Source organism: Sorghum bicolor, chromosome 1 (assembly GCF_000003195.3).
Source record: "Sorghum bicolor cultivar BTx623 chromosome 1, Sorghum_bicolor_NCBIv3, whole genome shotgun sequence".
NCBI lineage: Eukaryota > Viridiplantae > Streptophyta > Magnoliopsida > Poales > Poaceae > Sorghum > Sorghum bicolor.
The window spans coordinates 66453612-66470573 of NC_012870.2; the positions used below are offsets into that span (position 1 = coordinate 66453612).

Sequence of the window (16962 nt, forward strand, 5' to 3'; positions counted from 1 at the left end):
TGTACCGTTCGTCTTATTCAAAATCTCTATCTCTACAAATAAAAATTACGAAGAGATAGACTATCCCATCAAAGCAGGACCCACTCATCCACACGTGCAAACACATTTTTTAACGAATTAAAAAAAATCATAACTTCTAAATCAGATATCTAAATTAAATTCCAATTGCACCATTAAATTTCTTATAATAAATCCTTTGACACAAGATCACCCATGGATATATTTAGATAAAATTTTATTAATGAATATTTATCTTATAAAGATAAATATTTTTTTTTATTAAGTAGAGACAATTCTAGGTTCAATAGAGAATGTTTCGTCTTTGTAAGAAAAATATTATCAATTTAGAAGAATAATATTTTGGTTTTAGGTTTATAAAACTGATATTACAATATACATAAAAAAATAAATACATGATATACATAAAAATAAAAAAACTAGAGCAAAAAACATATGAAAAAAAATAAAACACATAATGGAGAAAAATTTTAAATAATAACAAAATGTTACTTTTCAAATATCGTAAATATAGTTTTAGACTATTACAAAAGGCTTCATTTTAGGCTTGCATCTCACCACAACATGAGGTAGCACATCTACGGCGTATTAGGTGCATCACTTCAGTACGTGTTATTATGTGCCATTGACTATGTTAACATTCTGGTTTTTAAGATCAGTTAAGCTAGCAAGTTTCCAGTAAAATAAATACATTAAGACAATCTCTTGCAAAGTAATTATTTTTTCCAATGTCCTTCACAATTTGTGCAGCCATACATTAGATGTGTTGAAATTTATTAAACGGGCAATGGTTAGTCAATCAATAGGCTTTTCCGTCAACTAGATATGGGATGTGTATTGATTATGATTCTTGAGTGAATTATCCAAAAAAGAACCATGATGGTTGTGGTGGGGTGCCAAAAATTCAGAAATTGTACTCCATCTTGGTTTCTTGCATGACTAACTATTGATATCAGTATTATAATACCTAACTCCTGATGAAATTTTGTGATTTTTTAATGACATGTAGATGTAGGAGTTATGCCTATTAAGCATTAATTATTGTTGTTAATGAGCATGTCTAACCTTGTGGTTCTGTTTTTCAGTGAAAATTTATAGGGTATTAAGGGGACCTTGAGGTTTAAACTAAAAAAATAATCTTGTACCTTTTTTTAATCCGGTTCTATCCTTAGTGTCTCATGAAGTGTTTCTTCCTATGTTGGATGGTTCGATTTTCAGGTGTCATTGGCCTTGCTATAACCCACTTAAAGTTTTAGTGATGCCTTCTCGACTTTGCATGTCAGGCAATTTGTCCTTTGCTAGCTGCATGCAGGGGTGAATAAAAAACTAATGAAAATAAGTAGACAAAGGTTAAATGAGCATGTGGCATATGTAAATTGCTACCAAAGAAAAAGTGTTGCCCTTGCGTGTGTTCCTATTGAATTTAACAAACCATTTATGTTGAGTAAATCAGTTATTTTTAGTTGATTGATCATGGCCCAGGTAAAAGATCATATCTTACAAACTAGACTTACTTGAGCATTTATGTCTATATAACATTGCATGTCTCATGTATTTTACTTATTATTACTTGAGTATTAAATTTTGAAGATTGGATCTGGAAGGTTGGTAGTTCATAGAGGTGATATCTTCACTACAATCTAAACAACTTAGGTGTTGATGGTAGTCTTTAAATCATTGGTTTCCAAGGCGGCACTAAGCTCTTCGCTTGCAAGTTGCTTGTCCATACAAGGTGTTTCAAGATGTTTGACTATGTAAGGTGTTCGGTTACCCAAACTAAAACCATAATGCCATAAGACATTTCTTTTTTCATGTGTTAGCTGAAAATTACTTAGGAGTATGTGAATTTTAAAACCCGTAACAACGTATGGGCATTAACCTAGTTTTTATATAAATATTATTTATTTTGTTATGACTTGCTTTGTCACTAAAAATATTTAACAATGATTTATTTATTTTACTATTTATATAAAAAAGAATAAAACAAACGATCAAATAAGAAATCTAAAAGTAGATGACACTTTCACTAGGATGGAGGGAGTATATCACGATAAATAGCAAGGAAAATTGGAATAATGTTTTTTCATGCTAGGAATGAATTAACAATTTTTGTCACCAAAACTTAAATTCAACAAACACGTGGTGGGCTTGTTATCTGTTGGAATACTGGTCCAGTCTTCAAAGATAAGGCCTTGTTTAGTTTCTAAAAAGTTTTGCAAAATTTTTCAGATTTCCTGTCACATCGAATTTTGCGGCACATGCATAAAGCATTAAATATAAATAAAAGAAAAAAAATTAATTACATAGTTATCTGTAATTTGCGAGACGATCTTTTAAATCTAGTTAGTCTATGATTAGACAATATTTATCAAATTCAAACGAAAGTGCTATATTGCCCATTTTGCAAAAAATTTTAGAACTAAACAAGGCCTAAGTGAGACCATAGAATATGATATAACAATTATCAGACTACATATCAATGCTAGATTGGTTGTATTCCCGAAGAAGACACATAGGGGAACACAAAAATAAAGTGAGGAGGAATTGATTTGCTTCTGACCTAAACACAAAAAAGTTTAACTAAACTTCACCCCAGGGTTGTAGTCGGTGTTCCCACAATAACTTCTCGCTGCTGGTTAACTTCTTAGAAAATCAGTAGGGATTAATTTACCTAGTCCAATTAAAATATTTATCTAAGATGAAAGAGGTGACAACATCATGATTCCTTCTATCTGACAGATATTTTGAGAGTAGCTTCAGGTAAGAAGAAATTGTATGTTTCTTGTGTCCTAGTTTTCTATCAGTATGCATGTGAAAATAAAGGAATTGATAGGACGAACTAACATAGGAAATAAAGTTCCCTCATCATGACCTGACATTATTAAACACATGTTGATCCATATCAGTTTCAGGTGTTAGCAAATCCCTATCAAATATATAACGTCATGTGAATTTAGTTTCAATCCAATACACGATGCAGAGTTTATATATGCTCTTACTTACATATGTTCAGAGATCATACAGCTTATGATTGTTTTTTTTAGAAAAACTAAACAAACAACGACACCCTTATAGTTCTATGCTTCTAATTTGTCATTGTCTCTTCTACCTTTGACTATTATCCTGTAGCATACAAACAAAATGGGGTTTTTTTGATTCATACCATTGCAATTTTGTAAGTTTAGAGATACACCATTACAATTCATCTATTCATAGAACTACCATTACAATTCTATCTCCCCCTCCTTCATGCCATTTTATACGTCTGCTATACGTCTGCAGCGCATATGGACCTACTTACAGTAACATATACATACAACAAAGCGTATAGACGTCAAAGTCCCCGTCTCCTTCGTTAGAAGTTAGAACGAGCCTGTCCGCGGCGGCCAGCTCGCGAGGTGGAGTGGTGGCGAGCGCGACGAGCGCCCCTGGTGGTCTGCGCGTGAGTGGAGAGCGTGACGAGGGCCCTGCGGCGCAGTGTGCGTGAGGCGGAGAGCGCGAGGAGCGCCTCACTAGTACAGAGATAGACTCAGGCGGTTGGTAATTTTCAACCGTCTGTGAAATTATTTTTATAGAAAATATGAAATCGTACTTTAAAAATAGAAAAAAAGATTTAATTCTAGAAAAGTCGTGCATTTTTTTCACGTAAAATCACGCGCTACGCGGCTGCTAGTGGGATTCGAACCTGAGACATCGCCCTCACGCATAACCTCATCTACCACTCCACCTATCACTCAAACATATCTATACTTAAGAGTTTAGTTCCCCACATATTATCCTAAACTAAGCAAACATTGATTATTTGAGGTTCTAAACAGATTCAAATGGAAAAGTTGTCAACTACAAAGTTTTATAACTTTTCAAGATCTACAACTTTTATATTGGTAGTTTCTCCATAACTTTTGATTGTGCTTTATTTTGATAATCCCCATTGCTGTCAAATGCTTTCTCGTGTTTTGAGTGATCATCTGTACTCAGGTGAGGTTATGGGATGTTAAAAGAAGAAGCTGTATTCGCTTTGGCAATGGCCATCTGGGAGCTATTGGTTTATTGCCTTCTCAAAGAAAAAGAACTTTTTTGTTAGTGGCGGCATGTTTGCTTTTCAGTTTCTCATGTTTGTTTGTCTAAAGTGGGACTGAAATTGGTGTTCTAAAATAAGAAGACTTTTTTTAGTGATCAAACCATCAAGGGCGATACACTTGGTGACGCTGAGAATGAAGTCCCTCTTAGAGCAAAGCTTTTGCAGCTGCACATGATGAACATATTAATTGTCTGGTACTTTCACCAATCTCAGCAATATTGCAAAGTTTTGTAGAGCATGACATCATTCAACTTTGTAGAACACGATGTTGTCCAGCAACTACCCAATGATCAGCGCCGCAGAGCTGCTGGCTGCTGCATTGGTGCCTGCAGCTTATCTACAGGAAATGTCAATAGTAGCAGATAGACCAATGCAAGACTGTGTTGATCTTCTGACGGAACCCACTGAGACGGCGAGCATGTGCTCTCTTGGAGGTTGAAGTCCTTTCTTTTACAAACATCCATAGGAAGAAGCAATTCTTAGAGATGAAGCAATTCTTAGAGATGTGTTTCTACTACTCTAATTGTTCATGCTTTGTGAAAACTCATGTAATATTAATGACTAGCTACAACAAAATGTTGCAAAAATCAATTTGAAGTACCTGTTTTTTTGTGTAAAAGTATAAAATACTTTCAACTTGAATTGTTGTGGCATTATATTTTTTTTCTATTACAACGCATGCTAAAGATACGGTGGGTGGAATTGTCCCTAAAGGCGGTGACCCAGACATCCCTGAAAAGGTGAGGTGCGCGGTCATCCTAAGCAATGTCATTTTGTTGTCTTCCATCCCTCTTTGCGTGGGTGAAGGTTTCGGCAGGGGTAGTTCAGCGTGAGTACAATGGCGGCCTTGGCACAGGTGGCGGCCTGGCTCTGATGAGCTTGGTCACAGTATCATTACGTTCCCGTAACAACGCACGGGCAATGATCCCAGTTGAAATAGAAACAAAAAATATACATATTTTTGCTGGAAGCTCCAAATGTTGCAAACCTCAAATCCTTCATTGAAGTTGATATTTGCTTGTCATCCTCACCTGAGGAGTCTGGTCTCCATTTCCTGTCAAATCGCCCTACTGCCACCAAGTACAACCCCTCTTGATTAAACAGCGAGGGAGAAATCCGACCACTGGCAAGAACTCTAGCAATCAGCAGAACCATCGATGCAACGCACCCGAAGTGCATCTCTTGGGACAGAAGAAACAGAAAGAGCATCCTTTGTTCAGAAGCCAAACTTTATTGCCGCCACCAGGGCTTGGACCAAAGTCCAAACTTCTCTGATTTAACCAATTAAGAGATTGAACGACAATTCCTTTGTCAACAAAACAGTTGCCTCAGCTGAGCTGGATGGCAAGCTCACTTGTAGTTGTACGGCAAAGGATAAGGGAAAATATTTCATTGCAACAAAAAACAAAGGAAACCAGAATATTCAGAACATTCAAATATATTACTATTGTATACCATGCTTACATATGGCCTGAAACCAAGTTGCAGGAAACAAGAGAAAATTAATTATGCGTTCAAACGTTTGAAACAAAAGTATTTCATTGCCAAAAAAAATTCAGAACAGTCAGCATATATTATTGCTACTCGGCAAATCACATCTTGCGCTGAGGAATTAAGACCGGAAGTGAATTATATGAGGTGACGCCATCACCAATCCCTCTGTAATCTGCTCCCTCAGCAATTCCTGTTCCTCCACGGTCTGGGGATATCTTGATGGAGCAACCTCGATCTTTGGATCCAAGTCTTCACAGCACTGGAGGACCTTCCTGTCGTATAAGGATATCTCCTCTAGGTTAACTGCGGCTTCCATGACGTGCCTTGTGTATCCCATAAAGTTCTCATTTGGTTGAAAACCATAAATGGTGAGCTTAGTCAGGTTGTAATGCCTGAAACCATCAGGGGCAGATGACTCCCACTCCACGTTTCTTTTGTCACAGTAACCCTGTTCTTCCCGCTCCACCTTGTCTGTCTCCATATCACACCAATGGTCCCAAACTGTGATGCATACCTCCTTTAGGTTAGGTGCAGCCTCAAGGAAGAATCTTGTCCAAGCTATATCACATCCTTCAGGGAGTTCTTCCAGATTCAAAAATTGCAGATTCTGGAGAACCGGCGACAAAAGTTTCGGACACTCTGGCTGAACCCAAATCTGCAATACAAGTAATAATGGAAGGATGCAGATTAAGTTGAGAATGAGGAACAAATAAGATGCTGAGAGGGCTTGCTTTAAAGTAATTACCTTTTCACTTAGGAAGCTGAGGTGCAGGTCTCTTATGGAGGGGACACTAGGAAGGAACTGACTTAATCTGATAACCTTCTGCCATCTCATGCTTACATTAGTGAGGCTTAGGCTTGAAAGCAATGGGATGTTGCCAAAAGACAAGGGTTCTTGGGGACAGACCCACACACTAAAAACCAGCCGTTTGAGGTTCGGTAGGGAGTTGAGCTCAACTAGTTCTAAGCCTGCATCGGAGATATCAAGCTCAACAAGCTGTGGGTGTTCCACCTGCAGGTGCAACACACTATCTTCTGTTTCACACATGGACAAACGGAGATACTCTAGTCGTTTGCATGTGGCAATGATGTTGGGAATGTCATTTTCAGCAAGCTTTAAGTTGCGTAGATAGAGACGTGTAAGGCCAGCAAATGCATCAGTACAGGCATAAAAAAAGGACATGAGAAGCTTCCCACTGCGGCGGCGATCATCAATAGTGCAATATTGTAGCTTCTTCTCTGGCATAATAATGAATTCAGCACTGTGGAGGTTGTGGGTGGCCATGGCTCGGGCAACAGCTTTACCAATGGTGAGACAGTCGTAGTATTTCAAGTAGAAGCCTACGCTGAGTTGGCCAAGGGGAATCTCTTGGCTTCTGAAAGTGAGAATGTTGTCTGTTGCATCGGCTACCGCAGCATTCATCTGAATTGTATCCTTGAAAGTGGCATGACCACAATCAGGCACAAAGGAAGTGACCCAAATGTGCAATTTTGAGAGCAAATGTCGGAGGTAGAGCGTCCTCTTAGAAAGGAGGCAGGTTCTGACAGCGTCGGGCGTGTCAAGGCGGTCGAGGATATTGAGCAGGAGATCATCAGGAAGCTTTGTGAACCTATCCACTACTAGTAAGTGGTTATCGTGAGCTGCTGATTTCTGCATCTATATAATTGCGAAACAAAATTAAACAGTGCATATGCATGTGGCAGGAATACAAATACAAGAAGTAAATTGAGGGGGGAAAAGAATTCGCAAGGGCAAAATGAAGAAAAGGCAAGTGACTTACATTGCGGTTGCGGCGACTACCCTTCTTATTCTTCATGGTGTTAGCTTGGCTGATGAATTGGACTTCCTTGGTTGTTTATTGCAGTAGCGCTTATTGTTTACGATGGATAGTTGAACGTGAACGTCAGCTCCTCCTGTATATAAGGAGAAGACGACGTTGCCGGGCCGACGGACAACTCCTCCTCCGTCTACAAAACGGAGGAGGACGGGCAACTACTCCTCCTCCGTCTCCAAAACGGAGTAGGAGGAGTAGGGAAAAGGCGGACGCGGACTCTGGATTGAGTCGGGTTCGTCCTAGTCTAGATTTGGATTGGAGGCACAAGGGCAAGAGACGCATGGAGAGAGATTAGCTAGGGTTAATCTTACAGAGAAGAAAGGGGGCGGGGCGGGGTGGGGCGGCGGATCAGGGGAGTCGCCGGCGGCCAACTCCGACGGCTCGAGGGTTTTCAGGCGAAGCCCCAGCCCGCATAGCAGGGCGAGCGGGAGGAATCGAAGCAGATCGAGGCGGATCGGTGGTCCGGCGCGCCACATGGGGAGTCAACAGGACGGCCCTCGCTTCGCGCGTGGGGATATATTGATGCTGAGGGCTTGTTTGGATGGGTTGAAACGGGTTCTCTACCTTGGTTTAGGCCTTGTTTAGTTCCAAAAAATTTTGCAAAATTTTTCAGATTCCTCGTCACATCGAATCTTTAGACACATGCATAAAGTATTAAATATAGACAAAAATAAAAACTAATTACACAGTTTGGTCGAATTTGACGAGACGAATCTTTTGAGCCTAGTTAGTCCATAATTGGACAATATTTGTCAAATACAAACGAAAAAGCTACAGTGTCGATTTTGTAAAATATTTTGGAACTAAACAAGGCCTTAGTGGTTTACCATTTGCGGGTCCGGGGCTTATAGCATTCCATGAGTCCTACAGTACAACTTTTCCGGTAAAATAGTATGGCAAAGGATTTAATGCAAACTCATCTCCCGTGTAAACTGTGCAAACTCTAATCTAGACCACCGGATGTTGATCTAAGGGGGTGCATGAGAGAGGTGGAAGGAGGGATTTGTAAAAGTGTGATTAAGAGCGGGGCGGTTAAGTGCAAAATTACTCAATCTCTCCGCGCTCCTTGGATCAACATCTTGTGGTCCAGATTAGAGTTTACACAGTTTGCACGGAAGATGAGTTTGCACTAGATCCGTTGCCAAATAGTAGGCATGGGTAGTAAGTATTACTTTTTAGGTTTGCTGAAAAGATGTTGTAGCAGTACATCAATATATATCTCCTTCAATAATCATATGAAAGGTGGGTCCTACAGAAATATAAGAGAAATATGATTAAAAAGTCATAGTTAGGATGGTCTGCATGCTATTATGAGAGTTATATCTCCTTTTCTGAGGGGAGATGAAAGAAATATTAATGGTCACCAAAAATAGGGAAAGATATTGGGAACTGCTGGAGAAAAAAAAAGTAGAACATTATTGACGGTAGATAACTCCTAATTTTAACCGTCAACTAAACAAGAAAATAGATCTATATGCAAACACCTAGTAGATATAGGGTTATCACTAACAGAATTCTACGAGCTTTGGTGAATATCTGTTTATGTAGGGTGTCAGCTAAAAAAACAACCAAAGATAACCCACATGTCGGATTTACATAGAGAGAAGACCACGTCGGTAATCAAAGAACAATCTAGAAGACTCGGGAAGGCAGCACCACGAAGCCAAGGCCCACCTGGCAGTGAGCCTGGGCGAGCGCCCAAGGCCATAGGGGCGGTCGCCCCTCCCCTTGGACCAATCAAGGGAGTCTCGTAGATCCTGCCTTCATCGATTTTGACGAGTAATCCTGACCACCTGTTTAGGCCATTTTAATCCGAGGGTTGTGTTGCATTCAAGAGGGCTATATAAGCAGAGCCCCTGCCCCTGGATCAGTACCAATTCAGAAACCCTAATTCATATTTTTTAGAAAAAATTAGCCACAGAGGGGTCCCTTGAATGGATCTATCTCTTTAGGGTTTTAACAACAAGAGAGATTGAGAAAGTATAGGGTGGAGGTAGAAGTGGAGGAAGCCCAGCCTGTCGATGTCTTCTCTCCAATTGTACGGGATCAAAGTCTCCTAACTTGAGGCTTGGTTCTAGGATCAATCGGCAATTCAACTTCTGATACTAGTAAGTTTATTGTCCTTATTGTTCTTTGGTTCACGGGTTTACTTTATTCGCTTCGTATAGGGAATAAAGTAATTATTCATAGTGTAAGCATGGTGTTTGGGCTAGGAATACTCGTAGATACTTCCTATCTGACAGGATTTGTGATAACAGTGGGGGGAAGTGACAGTCTCCTTGGTGTCTCCATAATCCACGTCCATCAGGAGGTACGATAGAAATTAGTGTGCTAGGGTTAAGCATCCTCTAGGTGTCTCTTTTTCCTAGGTACCCTCTTAGAACAATAACCACACAACTTACCATAGGTTAGAGGAAGACTGACGAAGGAATTCTCTTTATATCGCTTAATTCTCGCTATCTTGTCTTGCAACCTGCGGGTAGTTGTTGTGGCAGAACCACCTAATTTAATGATCTCCCAAGAGTACTCGTCTTCCATTAGACACTAAGTACTCTAGAGAAACCATTAAACTATTCAATTCCGTCGAGCACACCCAGTGGGAGAACTCGATATACCACATTTTGCCGGCAAGATCATAAATGAGAGAACAGTCTTACAACATTCTTAGCCATTTCTTACATCATTTGTATTACAATATCAGAGTATTACATGAGTGGAAATAATAATTCATTTAATGGCAATTTAAGTATCAACAAGATGATCATTTATTTGCATGAGATAATATTAGAGTGTAAGTTCTTTATTTTGTAAAACATTTTTGGTGAAGGTTGATAAGAAATAAATTCTAAACCCGTATCGCAAAGGAGATCCTCGCTGAGCCCACCAGGAGGAACCCGCACACACAAGTGTTAGCTCACAGCACCTGTCACCTGCAACAGGGTAGAACAAACTCTGAGTACTCAATTGTACTCCACAAGACTTACCCGTTAGGAGAAAATAAAAGACTCCAAGGATTATGCAAGGCTATCTGGCTTGTGGGTTATTTGCATAGCAGAAGCATTATTAAGAGTGCATCCTTAAAGCTCATTTTATTAGCAGTCATGATTTGTTCATTAAATAAACATTCTATGTAAGCACCTATGCTATTCCAAGTAAGGGTTGAGCAATCAGAACCATTTTACCATCTTCCAAGTTCCAGTTCTTACTATGGTGCTAGACCATAGCCAAGTCGGACTGTTGATAACAACAGCGATTCACGAATCAATGCATCCCGGCTCGGTACCCCGAAACACATGCCTCGCCTGCACCCTAGGTACAAACAAGACCAACCCACTCCACTCGTGTCGAGGGGTCCAGGACCCCGTCCAAACTTGGACCCTAAGCCCCCGCACATAAGGCCCGGCCTTACTACGGTGCTTAGGCCTTCACCTGTCCCCGCCTCCAATCAGTCAGTCCGAAAAGAGCCGGAACCCACGATAAGAGAGTAATGAGTCTTCCCACTCCTATAAGCAAGTATGTGCCCAGGATAATAAGTCTATGACCTGACTACCATCAACAGCAACGGACGGTCCTCAAACGACTTAGGCAGAACACGTGCAACCAGAGCCTCGCTCAAGTTCACAATCCAAATCCAAATACCGTTCCGCCCGGTCTCCAATTATCATCCATATATATAATGAGATAACAACATTAATATAAATTTCCTATCTCTCGCGAGTGACAGATAATCACTCGACTTCTGCCGAGGATCCTATAGCATAGTAAGCTACAGGATCCTGTCATACTAGTAAGACTCATGGGATAAAGATATATATGCAAGTGGGTTTCATTCAACTCCTTAAAACTTAAGGTACAAGCATAAAATAAAGTGCAGAATAATAGGGGTTATGAACCGGGGCTTGTCTGGGTAACTTATAACCAAAGTTAGCATCTCATCATGGCAACATGATCAGCAAGACATCACCTTTCTCCTACTCCAGATGACTTCCACGATCCGACATATTCCTATTATGGCATTCGCGGAGACAATCGCAGAAACGTAAATAACAACGGAAATCACAACTTAGAAACAAATTCGCCTCTCGTGCTAACGAACTAGCGTAACGACTAACGTACTAGGCTGTGGATCCACGCTATAGGACTAAACGATTTATCCCAACAAACCCAAGACGTAGTTTACTATATTTTATTTATTTAATATGTATTCATATCAGGGTTTATTACTACCATGACAAATTAATTATTCTAGAGCTACAAAAATTACAGAGAGTGTATATTAATACTAGGAACCTACTGTGAAATTTCTGGATTTATTGCTAACATATATTAACTATGAAAATTCCCACAATTTCATATGTTAACAATAATAAGCACTTTTAATTAATTAAGTAGCTTCTGAGAACATTAGAACAACATGTAAAATAACTATACCAGTGGATAGATCATAATTTTAGGAAGCTAAAAAAATTTGTTTCACTATTTGTAGACATCTACACAAATTGATATAGATTTTACAGGTTTAATTCGTAAACTAAATTGGAAAAGCATTTATAAAACAAAATGGGCTGGTGCAGCACTTTCAGCCCAGTGACCCAACTCGGCCTGCGCAGTCGACCCCCTCGCGCAGCAGGCCGGCCCATCAGCGGTCCATGGAGGGGAGGCCTGGCGTGCATGGTGTTCTTTTGCAAAAGAGTACCCGCACTAAATGCTAATCGAAATGCACAGGCGCCCTATTGCCACAGACTCAATCTTTGCACTAAGCACCCTGAAAGAAGCCTTCTTCACCACGGGGCAGTCCACGACGCACCCAGGCACGACGGCGCCGCGGCCGACGACATTGGTGCAAGCGCCGAGCAGCGGAGCCCTGCTATACCCAAACCAGAGGGTCGGTCACCGCCTACAGACTCCGTGGGGACGATAGGAAGCGGAAGAGCCCTGGGGAACGCCCTTCGGTGCCCCGCAACGGAGAGCGGCTAATCGTTGCGGTGGCGCTGCGGCTCTAGCGGCCTACGAGCTCTTGGAGATGGTAGAGGTAGCGTGTGAGAATCAGGGACTCACTGCGAGTCGCGCCGTGGCAATGGATGAGGTCGTGAAGAACCACAGCGACCCGACCACGCGCGGCCCGAAGAGTCGGCGGTGCTCCGCGGGTGGCACGGCCGCATTCGCACCCCTCCAGCGAGACGAACACTGGAATTAGGGCGAGCACCGACACAATAGGATCAAGGCGAGCTTGTGGGTGCAAGGAATTGGACTGCGATGCTGCGAATCGAGCGAATTTGAAGAGCGGAGGGCGCAACGTTTAACTGGGTCATGACGCGAAACGCATGGCAGCGGGGCGAGTTAAGGCAAGGCAGCTCGGTGGTGACCCTGGCACGCGCACGAGGGTCACAGAGGGGGTTCGTCGTGGGGTGCTCGGAGTCGGAGGTGACGGCTCGATTTGGCTGGATGCGGCTACGGTAGGGGAACAGCGACCGCACATGGCTCCTCGCACAAAGCCAAGGCGCAAACGACGAGAGTACTACGGCGACATTAAGGCCTTGATTTGGAGAAAATTTTTGAGTTTGGTTACTGTAATACTTCGTTTGTATTTAGTAATTTTTATTTAATCATTGACTAATTGGATTTAAAAGATTCGTCTCGTAAATTTCAGATAATTAGTTATTATTTTTATCAATATTTAATACTTCATGTATGCGTCTAAAGATTTGATGTGACAGAGAATCCTAAAAAATTTTAGCAAATTTTGGGAACTAAACAAGGCCTAAAACGAGGACAAGCGCGATGCGACAACATAGCAGACAACGATTTAGGTCTTGTTTTCGCAAAAAATTTCAAGATTCTTCGTCACATCGAATCTTTAGTCGCATATATAGAGCATTAAATATAGATAAAAATAAAAACTAATTGCACAGTTTATCTGTAATTTGTGAGATAAATTTTTTGAGCCTAGTTACTCCATGATTGGACAATATTTGTCAAATAAAAACGAAAGTGCTACAGTAGCCAAAAAACCCAAAAGTTTTGCAAACTAAACAAGGCCTTAGTGAATCGGTAGATCAATTGGAGGAACGAGCGCCACGTCGAGCACTCGGCTCTACCGTGACCATGGCCGGACCTCGTGCGTGATGTAGAGACTCGCCATGGTTCGACCGCAACGACAACCGCAAGCGCGCTGGCCCGAAGGGAGCGACCACAGTCACTCAAGGACTAAGCCAGGTGCCAACGAAGCGAGAGCACACGGTGATCACGGACGCGAGCAAAACGGACGCCAAAGGTGACGTGCACGACTCTTAAAGCTAGAGGGGAAAGGCCGAGGACCGCAGTTGAGGTTCCACGAGTTTACCTACATCTAAGCTGGCAGTTCCATCTACACACAGAAGCTCTCTCCTCACCAAAAGAGTGATCGGGGAGGGATTTACACGAGTGTCAACTTGAGCTCGACACCAATACCCTGGTTCACGAACAGGGAGCCCAAATGGGGTTATGGCGCGTTCTAGCTAGCTTCGAGCAATTTCTATGAGATCAACAGCCCACCCATCACAACCATAGATTATACCAAGCTCGAGTACTCACCTTGATGCAACTAACGGTGCAAGAACATGGAGCTAGCACTTAAGCACTTTCTTCATAAACTAGACGCCAAACAAGCATTGCCATTAATCTTCTCGGTCTTAACGAATTCGAGATATGCAGGTAAACATATTATACGCTAGCACTTTCGCATCAATTTCTTAAAAGGTTTAAACATTGCTATTTTTAACTACCGAGCATTTCACGACATAGCTCACATTCCCTACTAACTGATGGAAGCACAACTTGTAGACATTATTTCATTATTTTTCACAAGATAATTCTCTAAAAACTGAACTTTCTAATCATGCACTATGTCGTATTTTTGGTTTATAGAAATTGCTTTTCATGACAACCAAAAGTTAAAATACTAGAGTTTGATTCGTTGATTTTGTTTAAGTTTTAAACAAGGTGCTAAACGAGCTCGTAACACCAGGGGTGTTACAGTAGTTAAGACCGGGTTAGTCTTTTGCACGTTTTCTCCTTACGGATAAACAAATACGATACTCTGGAATTATCTCCTGGGTGAAGTGCTCACCAATATCCATGCGCTTGCGGATTATTTTTCTGTGTGCGTATCTAGTACAAAAAGCATTTCTGGCGCCAGTGCAGGGGAGAAAGACGGTCTACTTAGATAACCTAAGTCTTGCTCTTCCTTGTATCTATACTTTTATCTTTTTATGTTATTTCATCTTACCTTTTTCTATCCTTATGGGTAATTAAAATTCCATTCCTATCATTTAAATTTTTGTACCCACAGAGACCAGCCTAGTGCCACATGAGTCATCACAACCCATACAAACACCTAGCTATAGGCTGAGTCCGCGGTTGATTGCATTGGTCCAAAGCCTATCCTTTTCATGAGAAGGAGATGAAAATCCTTACCTTCACATTAGAGATTTTGAGCAAATATGTGACTATCTTCAAATAGAAGGCATGTCCGATGAAACTCTCCGTTGGAAGCTATTTTCTTTCTCATTAAAGGGAAAAGCTAGACAATGATATGATAGAGCTGTAGGTAAGCAACAAGGAGATTGGGGGATCCTTACGTTCCAACTTTTGTTTTGATTTCTATCTCATCTCCCAAATTATCAACTTTAGAGTCAAGGTTCTCACTATGAAGCAAGAACCTAGAGAATCATTGACCTCATCCTGGAATCATTTTACTACACTCTTAGCATCAGACCTGGACCTTAGTCTACCAGACCCTATTCTTTTACAACACATTTATAAAGGTCTGAGTAGAGATAGTAGAAAGTTGCTCGACACCACTTTAGGAGGATCTTTATTGCATGTCTCCTCTGAGAAAAGCAAGACTAATCCTAGATCAAATCCTATCGACTGAATTAGATTATCTCCTAGACATAGAGCCAAAACCTCACGTAGCTGAAACCAACTCTTTGCCAGATATACCACCTATTTCAGCTAACACATGTCTTGAGCAAAAAAGGAAGAAATTCCATTTCTAGATTTTATGCTAGATATAGAACCCGATCTCTTTTCTGATTTGGAAACGTTTTGAATTATTACTCTGTGAAGGAGCCATAGAGAAATCTTAGAGTCTTTTAATACCCTCGAGGACATTCCCTTTGGAAGAACCTCAGAAGAATTAGTATCTGTTATGAGTAATAAATGGTTCTAAGAATCAGAGCTTTCCTCTGAAGTAATCCGTTTGGATTCATCTTCTATTCTGATTCGTTGCATAATCAATACACATCAAATAGATACTCTCTATAATCCAGTTGTGGGAATAAATACCATGTATATGTCTCTTGCAAAATATTTATTACAAGACATGACATTAACCGCAACAGTGAAATTCATGAGAAGTCTCTCAGGACAAATTATCCCTAGTTCAGGAATCTTATATGTCCTACCCATTCAGGCAGAAGGAACCCCAGTGCATTTAAGCTTTTATATCTTTAACACATGAGACTTTGACCTGTTGATAGAACAACCATTTAGACGACTTCTCTATAAAGGATAATTTGGAAGCTAAACATTTGTTTAGGCAAGAAACTCAAGTTCTCGATGTCCATTTCACACTCTTTAAACTCTAGGACCGAACCCTATCCATAATATGATCCTTTGGAGGAATTTAGAGCTGCTTTCTTAGGCTTTTTAACCAAACCAGAATTAGAAGATGAAGCTAGATTCTTCATAGAAGAAGAAGTTGACCCTTCTGAGGATCAACCTTTAGATGAGTTTGCAATATCACCTAAACCTCCTAATGAGCTTAAACCTTTACCATCCAGTCTTAGATATGCTTTTCTATGCAATGATCCAGAGTCTCCTATTATTATAAGTGATAAACTCACTCAGGAATAGACTCTTCGCCTAATGGCTGTCTTAGAAAAACATCACTCAACCTTTGACTACTCACTCTAGGACCTCAAAGGAATTAGTCATACTCTTTGCACCCATCGCATTCTCATAGATTCTGATGTTCCACCATCTAGAGAACCCCAACGTAGACTCAATAATGCAAAAATTGTTGCATGCATGCATTATATATGTTGTGCCGCATAGCAAGTTGGTAAGCCCTGTCCAAGTTATACCTAAAAAGGGAGGTATGACTGTTGTCCAGTGAGAAGAATGAGTTAATCTCTTAACGAAGTGTCATATGATGGCGGATGTGCATAGACTATAGAAAGCTTAATAAGGTAACTAGGAAAGATCACTTTTCATTGCCTTTCATTGATGAGATGCTAGAGCGGTTAGCCAACCATTCCTTCTTTTGTTTCTTAGATGGATATTCAGGGTATCACCAAATCGCTATCCATCCAGATGACCAAAGCAAAACAACCTTTACATGTCCCTATGGAACCTATGCCTATTGTAGAATGTCTTTTGGGCTATGTAATATACCAGTTTCCTTTTAAAGATATATGATGCCTATATTTTCTGATATGATTGAAAAGATTATGAAAGTTTTCATCGATGATTTTTATGTTTATGGAAAAA

At 40.6% G+C, this 16962-nt stretch overlaps 1 protein-coding gene and 1 long non-coding RNA gene across 3 annotated transcripts; both read right to left on the reverse strand.

Annotated features, from left to right (window-relative positions):
* On the reverse strand, positions 5520 to 7963 carry LOC8082308. 2 transcript variants are annotated; one of them, XM_002467831.2, is made up of 3 exons: positions 7375 to 7962; positions 6339 to 7250; positions 5520 to 6248 (listed from the first exon to the last, which is right to left on the reverse strand). In XM_002467831.2, the coding sequence occupies exons 1-3, from the start codon at positions 7408 to 7410 to the stop codon at positions 5712 to 5714; spliced, it is 1485 nt and encodes a 494-aa protein (XP_002467876.1). In that variant the 5' UTR covers positions 7411 to 7962; the 3' UTR covers positions 5520 to 5711. The 2 variants fall into 2 exon arrangements, with proteins under 2 accessions (XP_002467876.1, XP_021307448.1); XM_021451773.1 differs by having other exon boundaries at positions 5526 to 6248; positions 6339 to 7244; positions 7375 to 7963.
* Positions 10069 to 13052, reverse strand: LOC110431874. Its single transcript, XR_002449358.1, has 2 exons — positions 12487 to 13052; positions 10069 to 10358 (listed from the first exon to the last, which is right to left on the reverse strand). It is a non-coding gene; the product is annotated as an uncharacterized LOC110431874 (long non-coding RNA).